Source organism: Cyprinodon variegatus, unplaced genomic scaffold (genome assembly GCF_000732505.1).
Source record: "Cyprinodon variegatus isolate N-32 unplaced genomic scaffold, C_variegatus-1.0 Scaffold386, whole genome shotgun sequence".
Taxonomy (NCBI): Eukaryota; Metazoa; Chordata; class Actinopteri; order Cyprinodontiformes; family Cyprinodontidae; genus Cyprinodon; species Cyprinodon variegatus.
Genome location: NW_015150839.1, coordinates 735,793 through 752,465, shown reverse-complemented (window position 1 = coordinate 752,465; position 16,673 = coordinate 735,793). Strand labels below are relative to the sequence as shown.

At 44.5% G+C, this 16,673-nt stretch overlaps 1 protein-coding gene across 1 annotated transcript in view; it reads left to right on the top strand.

The window, feature by feature from the left end:
- The window catches only part of arid2 (AT-rich interaction domain 2), a 35,345-nt gene extending 18,888 nt beyond the window's left edge, over window positions 1-16,457 (top strand). The window contains exons 5-21 of the mRNA XM_015387151.1: window positions 5,698-5,916; window positions 6,117-6,184; window positions 7,667-7,736; window positions 8,287-8,537; window positions 9,101-9,197; window positions 9,270-9,479; window positions 9,767-9,931; window positions 10,534-10,612; window positions 10,704-10,838; window positions 10,939-11,144; window positions 11,224-13,484; window positions 13,959-14,113; window positions 14,197-14,335; window positions 14,421-14,506; window positions 14,597-14,720; window positions 14,871-14,962; window positions 15,710-16,457. Of these exons, the coding sequence (XP_015242637.1) occupies window positions 5,698-5,916; window positions 6,117-6,184; window positions 7,667-7,736; window positions 8,287-8,537; window positions 9,101-9,197; window positions 9,270-9,479; window positions 9,767-9,931; window positions 10,534-10,612; window positions 10,704-10,838; window positions 10,939-11,144; window positions 11,224-13,484; window positions 13,959-14,113; window positions 14,197-14,335; window positions 14,421-14,506; window positions 14,597-14,720; window positions 14,871-14,962; window positions 15,710-15,821 (4,469 nt within the window). The 3' untranslated portion in view covers window positions 15,822-16,457. The remainder of the gene's footprint in view (window positions 1-5,697; window positions 5,917-6,116; window positions 6,185-7,666; window positions 7,737-8,286; window positions 8,538-9,100; window positions 9,198-9,269; window positions 9,480-9,766; window positions 9,932-10,533; window positions 10,613-10,703; window positions 10,839-10,938; window positions 11,145-11,223; window positions 13,485-13,958; window positions 14,114-14,196; window positions 14,336-14,420; window positions 14,507-14,596; window positions 14,721-14,870; window positions 14,963-15,709) is intronic.
- Window positions 16,458-16,673: the final 216 nt, after the last annotated feature.

Sequence of the window (16,673 nt, the reverse complement as noted above, 5' to 3'; positions counted from 1 at the left end):
ACAGGCGTACAATGTATAGCCGTATGCAATGCTAGCTAAAAGCCTGGTCAAAGGTATATGAATATGTACTTTTGGATACAACAGTGATGTGGGCCTGAAAGGATTCGCTACTGATTAAAATAATAGGTTGAAGTCATTTGAAACAGACCCTAGTACCTTTGTAGTAGAGCTGAGGAATGACTTCTACTCAGCGTTGCTTGTTTTTGACCGAAGCAAAATAAAAAACAAAACAAAGAAGACAAAAACAGTAAATGGGTTCTGATGGCTAATTTTCCTCTGAACAGGTAAGTTAAATGTTTGCTGATGCTAACAAAAGGTTAAACTGGCAAACTGTCCAGAATGAGAACTGGTGAACACGAGTGCGCCACCGTCTGGCTGGAAAGATTTTATATTTTCACCTTTAAAAAGCTTAAAATATTTTTTGGCTGATAATTTTTCACTTTTGGCATTGAAGATATTTAGCATGGCTAAATTGACCTGGTTTGGCTATAAACTGTTGCTCTCAGAAAGCCTGAATATGTCACCAAATCCAGAGAAAAGCTTAGATCTTGTTGGTTTAGTCAGACATGATCTAGGAAATCTGTCATAAACGCTGCATCTGTTAGCTGGAAGTTAGATAGTTAAACATGAAAAGCAGTGTTATTTTTCTCTATGCATCTAAATACAGGGAATGAAGAACAAACTCTTGGTAAATTGGATTTTATAATGCCAATGTAGTTTGAGAAAATGTTCTAAATTAAATACACTTGTTTTCTATGTTTTTGTCCAGCGGTGCAGTTGTGACTCTGCCCTTCGTTTTTCTCTCCTGGTTTCTGCTAGTTTAAACTTAGACACAGAATATTCTGGGTTGAATCCGGAGTTTTCTCAAATCGTGTCCTGAGACCAAAGCCACTAGTTATTGGTGGGACTACAGACTGTCGGGCCCTAATGCTAACTAATGGGTCCGGAGCTTTGAGTCTTTTCAGTCCGCACTGCTGTGTTTTCACCAAGGTTATCAGGATACTTTCCCTCTTTATTTTCCCCTCGCCACATGAATGCATCAGTCCAGCCTTTTCTGCAGCAGGAGTGTGAGAAGAAAAAACGCTCTGAGTAAAGTCCCGTTTTAAGCTGAATGTTTTTGTCGACTAGACGGGTCTCTCTGCCTTATCTGTGCATGTCCCTTTGCCACACACAGTTGTAGTGTGGACCGGCGGGCCCTGCTCTCTCAGATAATTGACTTTCCTGACAGCGGTTATTGATGAAGGGAAGAAGGACGCACTTGTTGGTTTTCCTTTCACCTCAGTTTAGATTAGTCTCCAGCCTTTTAGTCTCAGAATCTCTCTCTGGAGCAGACAGCCTTCTGTCTGCTAAGCTAATTGACTCCAAAACATGATCACTGTGGGAAAATGCAGTTTGGTGGCCTTTTCTCCCTCGCCACTCTCAAAAGTTGGATTTTAATGAGCAAGCCTGAATCACAAACCTGTTATAGTTTTACTGTACCTAATGGTGATGGTTATCTTGGCTTCAACAAAGCATTTTGCATTTAAAAAACACGATGGGGTTGCCAATAGGGGAATAGACTGATGGATTAACAGATGGCGTAGTTTTACTGATTTGTCCAACAGCTTTAGTCTTAATTTCTTTTTTCACTGCATCTAGTTTTATTTTCTGCATTAAATCTGTCAACTAGGCACACAGAATGAATAATTAACTTATTAAATAAGGAACTAGAAGGTGCATAGACTGTATTTAATGTTTGTGTACGGCTTTGCCTTTTTTAGCCAAGGTGATGTGGATTTCAAGGGCTTTTAAGTTAAGTCAAAGAAATGACCAGAATAACCAGAACTGTATCTGCCTATACAGACCTTTAGATTATTACATCACTGCCTGCCAGCTAGTTGAAAGTTCATCACATATTTCTTTTTGTTGAGGACAAATTTAATGTATTTCAGATTTTATAAAACGGGGACAGTTTGGTGTTTAGTTTAAAGGAACATTGCATGTAATTCCTATTGGGTTTGTACCATTTTTAACCTGCAGCTGATGAGCTGCTAAAGGCTCATCTAGACTGCTACTTGGATTCGGCCGCCACGAGACCCCAGTCTGATGACCTCAACTCAACTCTTTAGACATCACACAGCAGCACACTGTTAATGGAGTTCATAGCAGATGCAGGCGATTGTTGAGAGGGATTGCTGTTGAGTCAGTGACTGGATGCAATTAGCTGTTTTTTCTTAGATGGAAGACTGAACCAATCTGACTGAAAGACGTGATTGAATCGTCTCTGTAAAGTTCTCCAAACTGACGTGTGTTGTGAATTTACTTTATAGATAAACTGATCGAAATTGCTTTGAATGGTGTTCTTGAACAATAGGAACTGGTAATATTATACTCACTTTATAACAAGAAGAAGAAGGGTCTAAAAAAGTGAGCAGAATGATTTACAATGTGTCTTCAAGGAGCAGATTATTGGCACGCTGATGAAAATACTCCACCTATCCCTAAAATTGATGGTACACATGGGTTAATAATGCAGTTTATATGTACATGTCACCTTAGGATACTTTAGAGTCGACTCGATAGTCACACAGTCAGATTGGTGAAAAGTTTTCTACCTGAAATGGCAGCAAATGTCTTATCGTCTCCACATCCTGAAGGAGCAAATCCTGCAAAGTCAGTAACTGGATGGAATCAACTGGTTTTCCTTATGCGTTAGATAAAACATCAAGTGCTGTATATGTTCATCAGAGGATATTGATCATTTATGTATTTTGGTATTTTGCTTCTCATGGATGAGCTGTAGATAATAAATGGGTCAGTTGTTCTTATGCTAATGTTCTCTAAATAATGTGACCTCATGAAACTTTTTCTACTATACAATTGGTAATAGAAGTAGTTGCATTGTTATCGACCAATGCTTAAAACTTCAGTGTCAGTATTGTTTGAAACAATTGGATTTAGAACCAAATACAGAAATAGCCCGTTTTAAGATTTTTAGAGATGAAAATATCTAAAAACTAACTGCTTAAAGTTGATTCGAGTTACAGAGACAAAGAAATATTTGTGTTGCATTTGCCTGCTGTGTGAATGTAGGTTAGTAAGCAAGATAACGGCCTAATAAAAGACTAGTTTAACGAACAGGACAGAAAAAATAGGACCCTTTTACATTTAACTCTGTTTTATTGCAGCCATTTGCTAAAATCAATAAAGTTAATTTTATTTCTCATTAATGTACACTCAGTACCCCATCTTAAAAGAAAAAACAAAAATGTAGAAATGTTTGCAAATTTATTAAAAAAGAAAAACTGAAATATCACATCGTCATAAGTGTTCACACTCTTTGCTCAGTATTGAGTAGAAGCACAGCTTTGTTTTTTCTTTTTATTAGAAGCTCCCTTTTGAGCCATTACAGCCATGAGTCTTCTTGGGAATGATGAAACCAGTTTTTCACAGCCGCCATTCTTCCTTGCAGATCCATTTCTCCAGAGATGCTCAATTGTGTTTAGGTCAGGGCTCTGGCTGGGCCAAGCAAGATTGGTCACAGAGTTGTTCCCAAGCCATTCCTTTGTTATTTTACCTGTGTGCTTAGGGTCATTGTCTTGTTAGAAGGTGAACCTTCATCCCAGTCTGAGGTCCTGAGCACTCAGGAAGAGGTTTTCTTCCAGGATATCTCTGTACTTGGCCGCATTCACCTTTCCTTCAATTGCATCCACTCATCCTGTCCCTGCAGCTGAAAAACTCCCTCATAGCATGATGCTGCCACCACCATGTTTCTCTGATGGGATTCTATTGGGCAGGTGATGAGCAGTGCCTGGTTTTCTCCAGACTTACCACTTAGAATTAATGTCAACATGTTCAATGAGGTTCAATGAGAGAAGAAACTTCTTTGTCACAGTCTGGGAGTCCTTCATGTGTTTTTTTTTTTTGGCAAACTCTATGCATGCTTTCTTGCACTGAGAAAAGGCTTCCGCTGAACCACTCTGCCATAAAGCCCCGACTGGTGGAAGGCTGAAGTGATAGTTGACTTTGTAGAACTTTCTCCCATCTCCTTATTGCTGGAGCTCAGTCACAGTGATCTTTGGGTTCTACTTTATCTCTCACACCAAGACTCTTCTCCCACAATTGCTCAGTTTGGCTGGACGGCCAGGTCTAGGAAGAGTTCTGATCGTCCCAAAAACGTCTTCCATTTAAGGATTATGGAGGCCACTGTGCTCCTAGGAACCTTGGGTGCTGCAGAAATTCTTTTGTAACCTTGGCCAGATCTCCTTGAGCAGTTCTCGACCTCATGATTCTCGTTTGCTCTGACATGCACTGTGAGCTGTAAGGTCTTATATAGACCGGTGTGTGTCTTTTCTAATCAAGTCCAATCAGTTTAATTAAACACAGCTGGACTCCAATGAGGGAATAGAACCGTCTCAAGGAGGAGATGAAGAAATGGACAGCATGTGAGTTAAATATGACTGTCACAGCAAAGGGTCTTAAAACTTGTAACCATTTAATATTTCAGTTTTTCTTTTTAGTACATTTTTCTGTCAAGATGGGGTGCTGAGTGTACGTTAATGAGAAATAAAATTGTCTCTTTTGATTTTAGCAAATGGCTGCAATGAAACAGTGGAAACTTTAAAGGGATCCAAATACTTCCCATACCCACTCTATAAAGATGTCCTGAACATCTCTCTCACTAATCAATACTTACCGGTTTATGCAGAAATGGTGAATTCCAACTTTTTTGTTTTTGAATTCTTTAAATTCTAAATCTTTTTATTATTCTATATTCAAAGCTATCATAGCTCATGCACCCCATACCTCACTCTGATGATCAAATCAGAAGCTCACCTGTAACTCCTGACCATCTGAGCAGCATTATTCTTACCTCTGGCTTTTCTTTGCTCTATTTATGAACGTTCATTGAAACATCCAGCAAGGAGTTAGTTGAGAAAAGCATGGATAGCCATAAAGTACAGTTAGTTAGTTGAATGAGTTGAATTTTTTTTTTTAATATAATCTTGATAAATGACCATAATGAATTATTGCTAATAGTAGGATTTATCAGGCTCAGTCATGCTTAATTTAAGCTACTGTCCGTGATGCTGTGTGTATTTGAATGACTCGCCCAGTTAGGAACCAGTTCTTTATGTTTATCAAAGCATGGGCTTTGGGCCAGGAGTACTGGTGCTTGAAAAAAAAAAACAAAGGCTCAGGAAAAGAACCTTTAAGTGGTATGAAGCGAAAGGCTTGATGAAGACTGTTGCACTGCACTGGGGAGGTTCCGTTTTCAGATAAAGCAGGAAGAGACTCATGAAGTGATGAAATAAAGCAGTATCTCTCAGGCCAGTTTTTATCTGCTGCTGAAGTTGCATCACTGGTGATATTTTTATTTTTTTTTAGCAGGATTCTTAAAAGCATAGAAATGCAGCACTGAAAACCCTGCACCAGAATAGAGGAGCATTTATCTGGAGAAATGATTCGGGGGATAGGAAAATTGAGCATGATTAGGAATTGTCTTACAGATTGTGTTCTTATTTAACATTCGGTCTTTGTTGACACCATTCTAAGCGTTGCCAGTTTCTCCTCACAGCTAACATTCCTGTTAGCAGTCAGAGCGCTGGCTGTGGTTTAACATCTTTAGAAAAGCTTGGATTTGATCTGCACCGCTCTATCTCTCACTCTCCACTGCTGATCCATGTTCCCTGATCCATCTCCTCCTTTCTCTTTCAGACTATCTCCGCCAAAGTTATGGACTCGCTACAGATTTCATTCAGCCGTGCGACTACAACAAACTGGTGCTCTCGCTCCTCTCCGGCTTACCCAACGAGGTGGACTTTGCTGTTAACGTTTGCACATTGCTCTCTAACGAAAGCAAGCACTCCATGCAGCTGGACAAGGACCCCAAACTGGTCACGCTACTGCTCGCTCACGCTGGAGTCTTCGACGACTGTAAGCCCCGCCCACTCACTTGGAGTTTAAATAGTTTTTGCTTTAGAACTCTCTCTTTTACAACAGTTTGCCACCTACTGCTGCCTTTTTTTGTTTGTTTTTCCATCAAAGTCCATCTCTTTTTTTTTTTTTCTTTTTTTTTACCTCCTCTCTGTCTCTGAGCTAAGCTCCGCCCCCACTAACCCCATGTTCTATTGCAGCTCTGGCCAGCTTCTCCGGAGTGTTTGGGACAGACTGGAAGGAGAAAACCTCAAGAGACTTTGCCAGGGTAAAGTATATCTGCCTTTCATCTTTGGTTGGCCTTTGAATTGTAAAGTGGAACATTAGATTAAAAAAACGCCACATTACTGGGATTTCATTAGCTTGAAACTAAGATACCTCACTAGCTGCGTTTGCATGTACACAACTGATGGGATTAAAGACCCGATCAGCTCAAAAATGTTTCAGGTTAACATGTCAGACTAAAGATTCCTCCCTAAATTGGAATGATTGGAAATAAATTGCATTTTGAAAAGGAGAGGTGCCCATGGTCACCATTCCGATTACACACCCATTCGGATCGTTGGAGGAAAATAATCTCCACTGCACATGTGTGCAACATCTGTTTGACTGTTTGGGGGAAAATAAGACTGTTCCTCGCATACTTAAATTACTTGATCTGATAGAACACTTGGTGCATGTAAACACATGATCGGATCATTTTATATAGTGTCGATGCAAACAGAGATTTTTCAGATCAACCAGGGTTTAGATTGGATCGGGAACATTTTGCAAAAGTAAACTTAGCTTCTATGGAGTAAATTTTGTTCCATTATTGTTTGAAGAAAACATTTTGTAAATGGAAATTAAAAAAAGAAATGTAATCCAGAAAGGAAACTTTGAAAACGTCTTAATCGAGAAAAGGTTTTAAGATCAACTCAACAGCTTTTTTTCTCAGTGTTTTTTTTTAAATGGTAAAAAAAAAATAATTTTTTTTTCAGATTGAGCTTTCAGATTATGTCATTCTTTTCAAATTCTTGTACAGAACACATTCTCTTCACTTTAAGCCTAATCCAAACACTTACTCTTGACCAATGAAATGTTGTCACTAATGTCCTGCAGGCAAATAGAAACGCATCTTGACTCCTCACTTTAGAGGAAAGCCTGCCCCCAGGAATAAAGAGAATGAGATCTGTAACATGTAATTTAAGAAAATTGAACTCTATAAAACTCAATCTGAAAATATGAAAAATATGAAGAAGAAAAAAATTACTCTTACAACTTTTTCACTATGAAGTTTTTCAAAGTTTAATTTCTAGATTGCATATTGTTTTCCATTGACATTGCTGCTAATGCAGTAGGTTTACCATCTAAACATCAATGGTTTTTGGTTTTTCCTTGGATTGATTTGCTTGATCGCTATGCCAGGCTGGAAGATAACAGCAGTGAATGACGGATATTTACAGTTGGACTTTCTGTGGTGTCTGTGTGCTTCTCTCGTCCATGTTTGTATTTTTTGATCAGGATGCCTAAGATCCTGATTATGTTTGAACTGACGGGCTTAAAGTGAGAACTGTGTCCACATATTTCTGTTGGTCTGACAGTGAGTCATATTGACTCCTTTTGCTGTTTAGCCTAATTATAACCTTTTGTTTGAGCTCCCACTTTGGTAGCAGATCACAACCTGGACCAGACTGTTAGCGAGGATCGCTGCAGATTTTGTCACGCTGGTGTTTTTACAGCCACATTTACAGCATCTGTTCCTCTACAGTTCTGGAAGGAGGTGGTGGAGGACGCTGAGGTCAGGGAGCTGATCTGGGACAAGAGCAATTCAGCAAAAGGTAAACGGCCCGCAGCAAAAGTCTTGTCGCCACTTCACACTCTCCAGCTCAAACTCATGCCGATTTATAGCAGATCTTTATTTATTATAGAAATTTAAGTTAAACTCCAGCTCCTGCTGTTTAAAAAGAAAAGGAGTTGCCTATTTTGGAGTTAACATTGTATTTACTTTGATGTTAAAAGAGGAGTAGATGGAAATAAGGGTGCATATGATTTCTGCTGTTAAAAATTACAAGAAAACAACACTTTTAACTAGGAGAAAAACAGCAGGGAAAATCTCCATGCCATTTCAAAACAGCTGCTTTAATAAGTGGCTTATTTGAACCTCTGGCACTAAAATATCTGACACACTATCAATAAATCACATCAGGGTGTGTGAAGGCATAAAATGCTCAGCCGTGCATCATAACATTGATTATTTAACATAAAAACTAAGCAGAAATGTATGATAACCACTCATTAATGGATTTCAGTTGGGTTTAGTGTTACTTCTAGATCATAGATCTAGATTTCTGGTTCTTATCTGAATGCTCCCCCCCGTCCGCTTCACAGATGGTACGTCCCGGGAGGAACACTGGCAGAGCCTCTTCCATCCGCCGCGGAACCCAGGAACCGGTGACATGGAGGCCCAGCGGGTGCTGCAGATCGCCGTCATCCTGCGAAATCTCTCCTTCGAGGAGGCCAACGTCAAGCTGCTGGCGGCCAACCGAACGTGCCTGCGCTTCCTGTTGCTCTGCGCCCACTGTAACCTCATCTCACTCAGACAGCTCGGACTCGACACTCTGGGCAACGTAGCCGCTGAGGTAGGTCTACAGAAAAGTTTGCCTGGGTTCATTTATGATCATGACTGTGGGATAGAAGAGGTTTTTTGTTTTGTTTCCAGTCGCTTTCCCAGGCAGCCAGTTAGCATGTAGCTCTAAGGACTCGATGACCAAAAGATGGCGCCTTCTGCTGTATCTTTGACAGTTTTCTTAGAGGATCAGCCCACTGTTGGGCCCAAGAGAATTCGGTCACTTTTGTATTTTAGCGTTAATCGGTTCATGAAATGGGACTTTTGTTGTTAGCAAATATTTCTTTAATTTCGATTTCGGGTGAATTTATTATAGTTAATTTTCAACTCTTACTGAGAATGTTGTGACTCAGAACATGAACCAGCTTTTTATCCTCCTCTGAATTCAGGAAAGTGTTGATCTGTGCTTTTAGCTGCTGTCTTCATGCTTTTTCCGCTTCAGTCTGCTTCCTCTGGGGTCGGTTTAGATATTAAATTGCCTGTTAAATTTCCGTGTGAGACACTGCTGTCCCTTTCTGTGCCTGTCTGAAATTTCCGCCCATGATAGGTGTCTAAAATGTGTTTTTCTTCTTGTAGCTCCAGCTGGATCCTGTTGATTTTCGGACGACGCACCTGATCTTTCACACTATAACCAAATGCTTGATGTCCAGAGACCGGTTCCTCAAAATGAGAGGTGAGTTTAGTCCCTTCAGTTGTGTTTGCTTGGAAAATATTGATTTTAATCTTTCAAATCTTTGGGTTTTAGCTATGGAGATCCTGGGGAATCTCAGCAAAGCGGATGATAACGGTGTGTTGATCTGTGAGTATGTGGACCAGGAGTCCTACAGGGAGGTCATAATGCTCCTCACTCTGCCGGACCTCATGCTCCTCATGGCCTCCTTGGAGGTGCTGTACCTGCTGGCCCAACTGGGAGAGATTCCCTGCAGCAAGATCGCTTCGGTGGACCACAGCATAGGTAACCATTTACTGCCATCACCTAACGCTGACAAAATCTAGAAATAAGAATTGCCGCACTTCTCTGGTTGGATATGGAGAAAGATGGTTTTGGATTGGCCTAGTCAAAGTCTGGGCTGAAATCCCTGTGAGATTGTGACAGAGTGGCTGTTCTCCTTTAATAAACAAAGTATTCAAAAGCTTAAGTTTGTCTTAGATTAAAAAATGTCTGTAATCTAAAACACAAGTTTGAAGAAGTTTATTCTTTTATCATCACTGACTCTACTCTGCTTCCACTTCCCTGTTCAGACTTGTTGGTGCGGTTAGTATCGGTGGATCTGCACACGTTCGGACCGGACGCCCTGACAGCGGTGCGGTTGATCGAGCATCAAGCTAACGCCGATCAGGCCGCCGAGGTCCGACCACAGTTGGTGGAGCAGGTACCTGCGGCAGTACAGGCGGCTTCAGCACCAGGTACGTTTCTAGGAGATGCCTCTCATGCTTTGAAACCCTTAGAAGTATTGAATTTACTTAACCCCCGGCTTCGTGCTGTCCTGCCAACCAGACAAAAAAACCATACTATTAAATTAGAGCTACAATACAAGACTGTCAGAATGGCCTAGTTAAAGTCCAGAGCTAAATTATAATTGAGTTCTGATTTCTGATTTTTGGGTATTGAGGTTCTTGGTGGCAAAACATTCCAAAGAATCCTGTGAAGTTGGTAGGTTTGACTAGAAGAAGCTCTGAGCGAACAACAATTTTTCCAGACTCTTCGCCTTACTGGAGCTTTTGTTAAAAGGTTGCTTGTTTTTAAATCAGAGTTTCCGATCAGCTGAAAACAGGCAGCCTTGAACCAAAGCAAACAAACATGACATCTTCATTTAGATAAAGTTTCTGTGAACTAAAGAGACTCCTGACTGCTGATTGGTTCCTTATTCACGGTTGTTGGTTTGCTGACATCTTGTGAGCTCTAAGTAGTACTACAGCTATGCAGTAAACAGGAATAAAGGAAATGTTTTGTTGTGAATTGTCGTTTTTTTTTTTCCTCTTATGTTTGTTTCCTTTTCTCTCCTCAGTAACGAGGGCCCCGGTTCAGCCCAATGTGCCGCCACCTGGTATTGTCGAACTAGATGGGGAGAAGTTTACGCTACAGTGGTAAGATTTGGGTTTTCTCTAAATCTCTTTGTATGTGAAAGGAAAACGCTTTCTGTTTCTTTCCTGGTCAATTAAAACCTGTTTCTAACAGGCTAAACGCACACTTTGAGACGAGCCCTGAGGGAACAATTTCCCGATCAGAAATGTACTCTGAGTACCTGGCCACCTGCAGCAAAATGGGAAGAAGCAACATCTTGAACTCCACCGGCTTCCTCAAATGCCTCCGGTAGGTACAGAGCGAACTGCATCCCAGGCAGTTTGCAGCCACAGAAGCAGATCAGCAAATGTAGAGATTCTCTCTGATGATGGCCGACTGCTCTTCACAGGACGGTGTTTCCCAACCACACCATGAGGCGGCAGGACGAGGCCAAAGCCAGCAACCAGCTTCAGATCCTCCTGGTAGGAATAAGGCGACGAGCGATCCCTCTCCCTGTCCAGCTGTACTACCAGCAACCCCAGAACCCGACCGCAGCGCCTCCACCTCCAGCAGCGCGGCATGAAGCACCTGGAGACCCTCAAGCTCCCCAACCAGGTAGAGCTGCTTTTCCACTTGGATATGCCTTCCTCTTACTTGTTGAAATACTGACAGTGTTTCTGTGTTGTGTTACTAGGGTTGCCGCCAGGACATCCTAATCTTGGACCACAGTTTGCTCGGCCCCCAGGTGCCTCAAAGAGCTCTCCGCTTTTGGCGGCAGGTGCCCAGGAAACGTCTCGTGTAAACCCCCCAACTGTTCCCCATCATCCGGTGCCGCGGCAGCCGTCCCCCCAGCTACCACCAAACCCTCTGGCGGCGCCGCAGCTTCAGGTCCGGACCGCTCCGCCAGTGCAGATGTCTGCAGCCGCCCAGAATCACAGCCCGCAGAACCCCACGCCTCCTCCCGTGCCTCCGCAGCAGCACTCCCCCATGCTCCCCACAGGGACTCCTGTTACCCTCTTTCAGCCAGTACCACCAAGCCACATCCTCACCGCCAGGGTACAAGGTGTGTGCTCCCCAATCGCCCAGCAACCACCTCTGCCTCAAACCTTCCCCGTCTCTGGAGTGCCCCAGGTCGACGCCCAGGGTTCCGCTGCAGCTTCAGTACCCTCCTCCACCCAGGCGGGAGGGAATCCGGCTCAGGGCGTCGGCAGCTCCCAAGGTTCTCGTGTAACATTTCAGAACATAGCTCCCAAACCAGCACCAAACCAGTCAGGTGGGCCGACGGCCACGACGGCTCCTCCCAACCAGCAGCCGCCTCAGAGCGTGGTAATAGTCGGCCCAAACCCTCAGCAGAATGCAGCCTATACCCCGGCCATCCACCAGATCGTTCTCACCAACCCCTCCACCATTCCCGGAGCCCAGCCTGTCCAGATAGGACAGCCCGGAGCAGCTTCCAGCCCCTGCTCGCCTGCTGCCTCTCAATCAAACGCCCAGGTCCACACACTGACCCCCCAACGGCCTCATCAGCAGCAGCCGCCGCCGCTTCAAATCATTTCCCAAACTCCTCCCACTCAGCCTACCTCCACTGAATCCAGCTTGATCAAACAGCTACTGCTTCCAAAGCGAGGGCCTTCGACGCCAGGAGGGAAGTTAATCCTGCCCGCCCCACAGGTCCCCCCTCCTAACAACACGATAGCCCCCAATCCGCAGGTCATCTACCAGAGCCCCTCCCCTCAGCCGGTCAGTGTGCAGCTGGTCCCAGGCCAGCTTCCCGCTGCAGGAGCTCCTCCCCTCCAGACGGTTCAGCTCCTGCCAGGCCCGCTGATTTCCACCAGTTCACCTGGTGGAGCCGCCATCATTCAGGGTCCCACAGGCGCCGGAGTGACGTTCACTGTGGTCCCAAACACCGGCTTCACCACCTCCACCTCTGCTGTGGCTGCTGTGAGCCAGGGCGTCCCCCAGCCTCCATTTCCTACTGGAACAGTCCCCCATCACATCTCAGCACCACTCCCACCACCACTGCCGGCACCCCTCAGAGGAGACAAGATCATTTGTCAGAAGGAGGAAGAGGCCAAGGATGCCACAGGGCTGCACATTCACGAGAGGAAGATTGAGGTGATGGAGAACTCCTCCATGGCAGAAGGAGACTCTTCAAATGGCAAAACCAGCAACGGGGACGTTGCTGCAGGTGCCAAGCTACTAAACGGTGGGAAGTGCGTGGAGCCTAATCTACCTCCATATAACTCAGGGAACAGCCAGGGAGTCCTCAATGGCCCACTGACGGAGAATGCTTCCTCCAATGGGAAGCAGGCTCTCTCTCCAGGCTCGAACGCTCCGCTGGAGGGAAACCCGGACCCCAAAAAGACCCTGGTCAACGGGGTGTGTGACTTTGAGCGAGGCGAAAGCGGTGGAAACTTTAACAAAAACATTCCAAATCACATTGCTTCCAAACAGTACTTGGGGAACGGGGAGGTGGGCGCCTCTGAAAAGACTGCAGATCAGAGTCTCCCCAGTCCCCCCCCTTCCCAGCAGGACACTGCCAAAGCCCAGCAGGCGGAGCGCCTGGCCAACGGCCCCCATGCAGCGGTTCGCCGGCCCTCTGCGGAGTTAACCAATGGGCCTCTAGGCCCAGGGCACGGCGTGCCAGCTCTACGGCAGCAGCTGCTCCCCAACTCCTCGCTGCCCGCCGCCCCGGCCAACGGAGTGGCCTCAGAGCCCCGGGGCGTGAAGAGGCCCGCCGAGAACGAGGACCGCAGCACAGGAACGGCTCCCTCCGGGATCCCCAGCAAAGTGGGAGTGCGGATCATCACCATCAGCGACCCCAATAACGCCGGCAGCAGCTCCACCATGGTAGCGGTGCCGGCAGGAACGGACCCAAGCACAGTAGCCAAAGTAGCAATAGAGAACGCCACTCAGCAGAGGAACTGCTCGCCTACACAAGCGGCTGGATCCACGGTGAGTCACTGTGGTCTGGGACCAACCCCCGTCTCCTTGTTTGCTACCACAGTTTATGACTTCTGCTTAAAAAGTCAATTCTGGAATCTTTAAGATTAAAGTTAAGATTTAATTAACAGTTGAAAGAAAAGATTAGTCCTCATTATTCGAGGTAAATGCATGTGTTGAACCCTGAGGGTCCATCTCTGCTGTAGTTTGGTTTTCAGGGCTGAAATCAGGAACCATCTCTGTGTAAACATTTCTACAACTACAAAAAATTAATATTTTATTGTGGCTAGTCTGATCTAAAGTTGTGGAGGTTAAGAAGGTGAGTCCAGTTAAGACCATGTGGCTCTCACTGATACCCACCTCCTACAGCAAAGCAGCTGAGAGAACAACTTGGACCAAGAGACGGGTCCGGGTTACATCTCAGCCAACAAACCCACTCTGGTCTGGTTCTGAATCAGAAGAACTAAAACTGTGTTTCCCCTCTAGCCGGCTGTAACCCCGCCCCCAGCTCCCTCATCGCAGCCCGCAACAGCAGGTAACCACAGCCCGCACCTCCTGGCGCAGCAGACCTCCACCGCACCGTCGGAACCGGGCAGGAAAGCAGGGCAGAACTTCAAATGCCTGTGGCAGTCCTGCAAACGGTACAAAGCTCTGTTCTGTTTCCGTAGCGCTCCCATCTGATGGGATCCACCTTTATCAAGCCTTAAACATCTTTGGTTTCCAGGTGGTTCGAGACGCCGTCTCAGGTGTTTTACCACGCAGCGACGCAACACGGAGGCAAAGAGGTGTATGGAGGCCAGTGTCTGTGGGAGGGGTGCGAGCCTTTTCCCCGTCAGAGACTGTCCTTCATCACACATCTGCAGGTAAAATCCTCTCATCATTCACAGCGATTCATTAGGTTCAGATCTAAAGCGCTTTGATTTAACAGGGTCTGCTCTGCTTTCCCAGGATAAACACTGTTCGCGAGAGGCTCTGCTGGCTGGACTCAAACTGGAGGAGCAGCAGGCGCAAAGTCCCAATCAGACATCTTCCCAGTGCGTCGACCTTCCACTCTAACACGACTCGTATCACAGTTTATCAAAAATCAGCTTTAATAACCAGAGTTTGCTTTTTGTTCTGCGAAGGACGCCGCCAGCAGCAGGCAGCACTCCGGCTCAGCGGGCGCCGAAAGCAATCGTCAATCATCCCAGCGCAGCTCTCATGGCCCTACGCAGAGGTTCTCGAAACTTGGTCTTCAGGGACTTCACAGTGAGTAGAGCACGCCACATGTCTCTGCTTTCTGTTCCTAAATCTGTTCAGCTCATCTGTTCTCCTGCCAGTTAATATGGAGCACGTCAGATTTTTAGTTGCTGCGATAATCTGCTGAGTCATGCGTCACATTTCTTTTGTTTCCTGTAGGATGAGAAGGAGGGACCAGTGACCAAACACATACGACTAACTGCTGCCTTAACATTAAAGAACATCGCCAAGCACTCCGACTGTGGTCGCATGTAAGTTCGCCATTCAATGATCTGAATCGGATTATTTAGTATTCACAGAAATAATCAGATGGTCAAAGAAATGTAGCCAAGCACCAGTTTTCGTCTTTTATTTTAGTTTTTTTTTATATCTCATTTGTTGGTGTAAATGTGATGCACACAGAGGCCCTCAATGGGAACATGTAGTTAGTTTTGCACTACGCTTAGTGAGCAAGGAACTGTATCTAGGGGTTCCAAAGTCTCCATAGCAATGTGTAGACGCCCCACATGGTAGACGGGCAGTTTGCTGATCACTGCTGGGAATTTACTGGAACATTTATTCTGTCCAAGGAGACAGATTGATCACTTTTATTTATTTTGAAAGTGTGAGGCTGAAAAGCGCTCCACAATCTGTGACACTATGGGCTCTTTATTTTTATTTTTTATTAAATCAAACTGAAGAAGACCACATGTCGATTTTAAACTTAAACCCTTTGGTTGTTCATCTGTAGTTCTACAGCAGAGCAGTGATCAAACAGATCTGTTCCTGTCATAAAACAAGCTGCTATATATGCATTATTTTACAGGGATTTCTTTCCTACTAAGTAAGCTCAAATTATAATTTTTTTTACTAATGTAAAGGCTTTTTACTCCTTTTTTGTAAACATACTGTCGCTATAAAATAAATGACTTTTAAGTTTTCTCTCAGACCTAAATTTTGCATATTTCAATATGATGTTTTGCTGATGTTTAAAAATGTTCTTCTTCATTGTTGTTCAGGTTGGTAAAAAGGCATGAGACGCACCTCTCAGTGCTGGCGTTAAGTAACATGGAGGTCTCCACCACGCTCGCCAAATGCCTTTACGAACTCAAGCGCTCGCTTCAGGCTTAACGCCAGAGGGACGACCCCTACCATCCTCTGGTCCCGCTCCTGAGGAGAGAGGAGCGAGGGGCCGGTGAGCAGTAGCTGGTCCATGTGTTGAGGGACGGGGGGAGCAGAGGAGGGGGAACCAGGACAAAGTTCTGCAGCTTCCACCTCCACCCCTAAACGTCCGTTCAATCCCTCACCTTCTTCCTCGGCGACCTGTGTAAAACCCGCTCTCTACCATCACACACAGAAAGAGGGGGGGGAGGAAAAAAAAACTGCCTTTGGGGATCTTCCACCAGCTGCCCACCAGGGGGAGCTCTTTTTGAGACTGCTTCCCTGAGGGACTCCACTGACAAAACCCCAAACATGAGCACATTTAGTTTGAGTAAGTTTTTCCCCCCCTGTTTTTTTTTTTTTTTTTTAGTCCATCCCATAAAACAATAGTGTGTTGGAGCTTTGGGTGAAGAGCAGGAACAGGGCGGGGCCTGGAAGGGGCGGGGCTACAAAAGGTTCTCACAGGGTTGGGTGGAAGGAGGACTCAGCGACTGGAGCAGAGAAATTTTTCTTTAGAAACTCGGTAGCTTGGTTTTCTTACTTGAGTCAATATATTTTCACTTATTTATTATCAAAATGAATACCATTACAATGAATAAAAAAAAAGAATCTTGTAAATATGTTGTGAATATATATAAAGAAGATCCTTTGATGCCGATGCAGCCACTGGAGAACATGCTCTGTGGGGTAATAGAAGCATTACTTTGACAGGATTTAATAAAGTAGTATGTTTGTTTTTTGTTATCTTGCTTTTTTTTTTTTTTTTAAATGATCCTTGGTCACTTGTATCTAATGTGATTCTATACTCAGCAGTGGATGAAT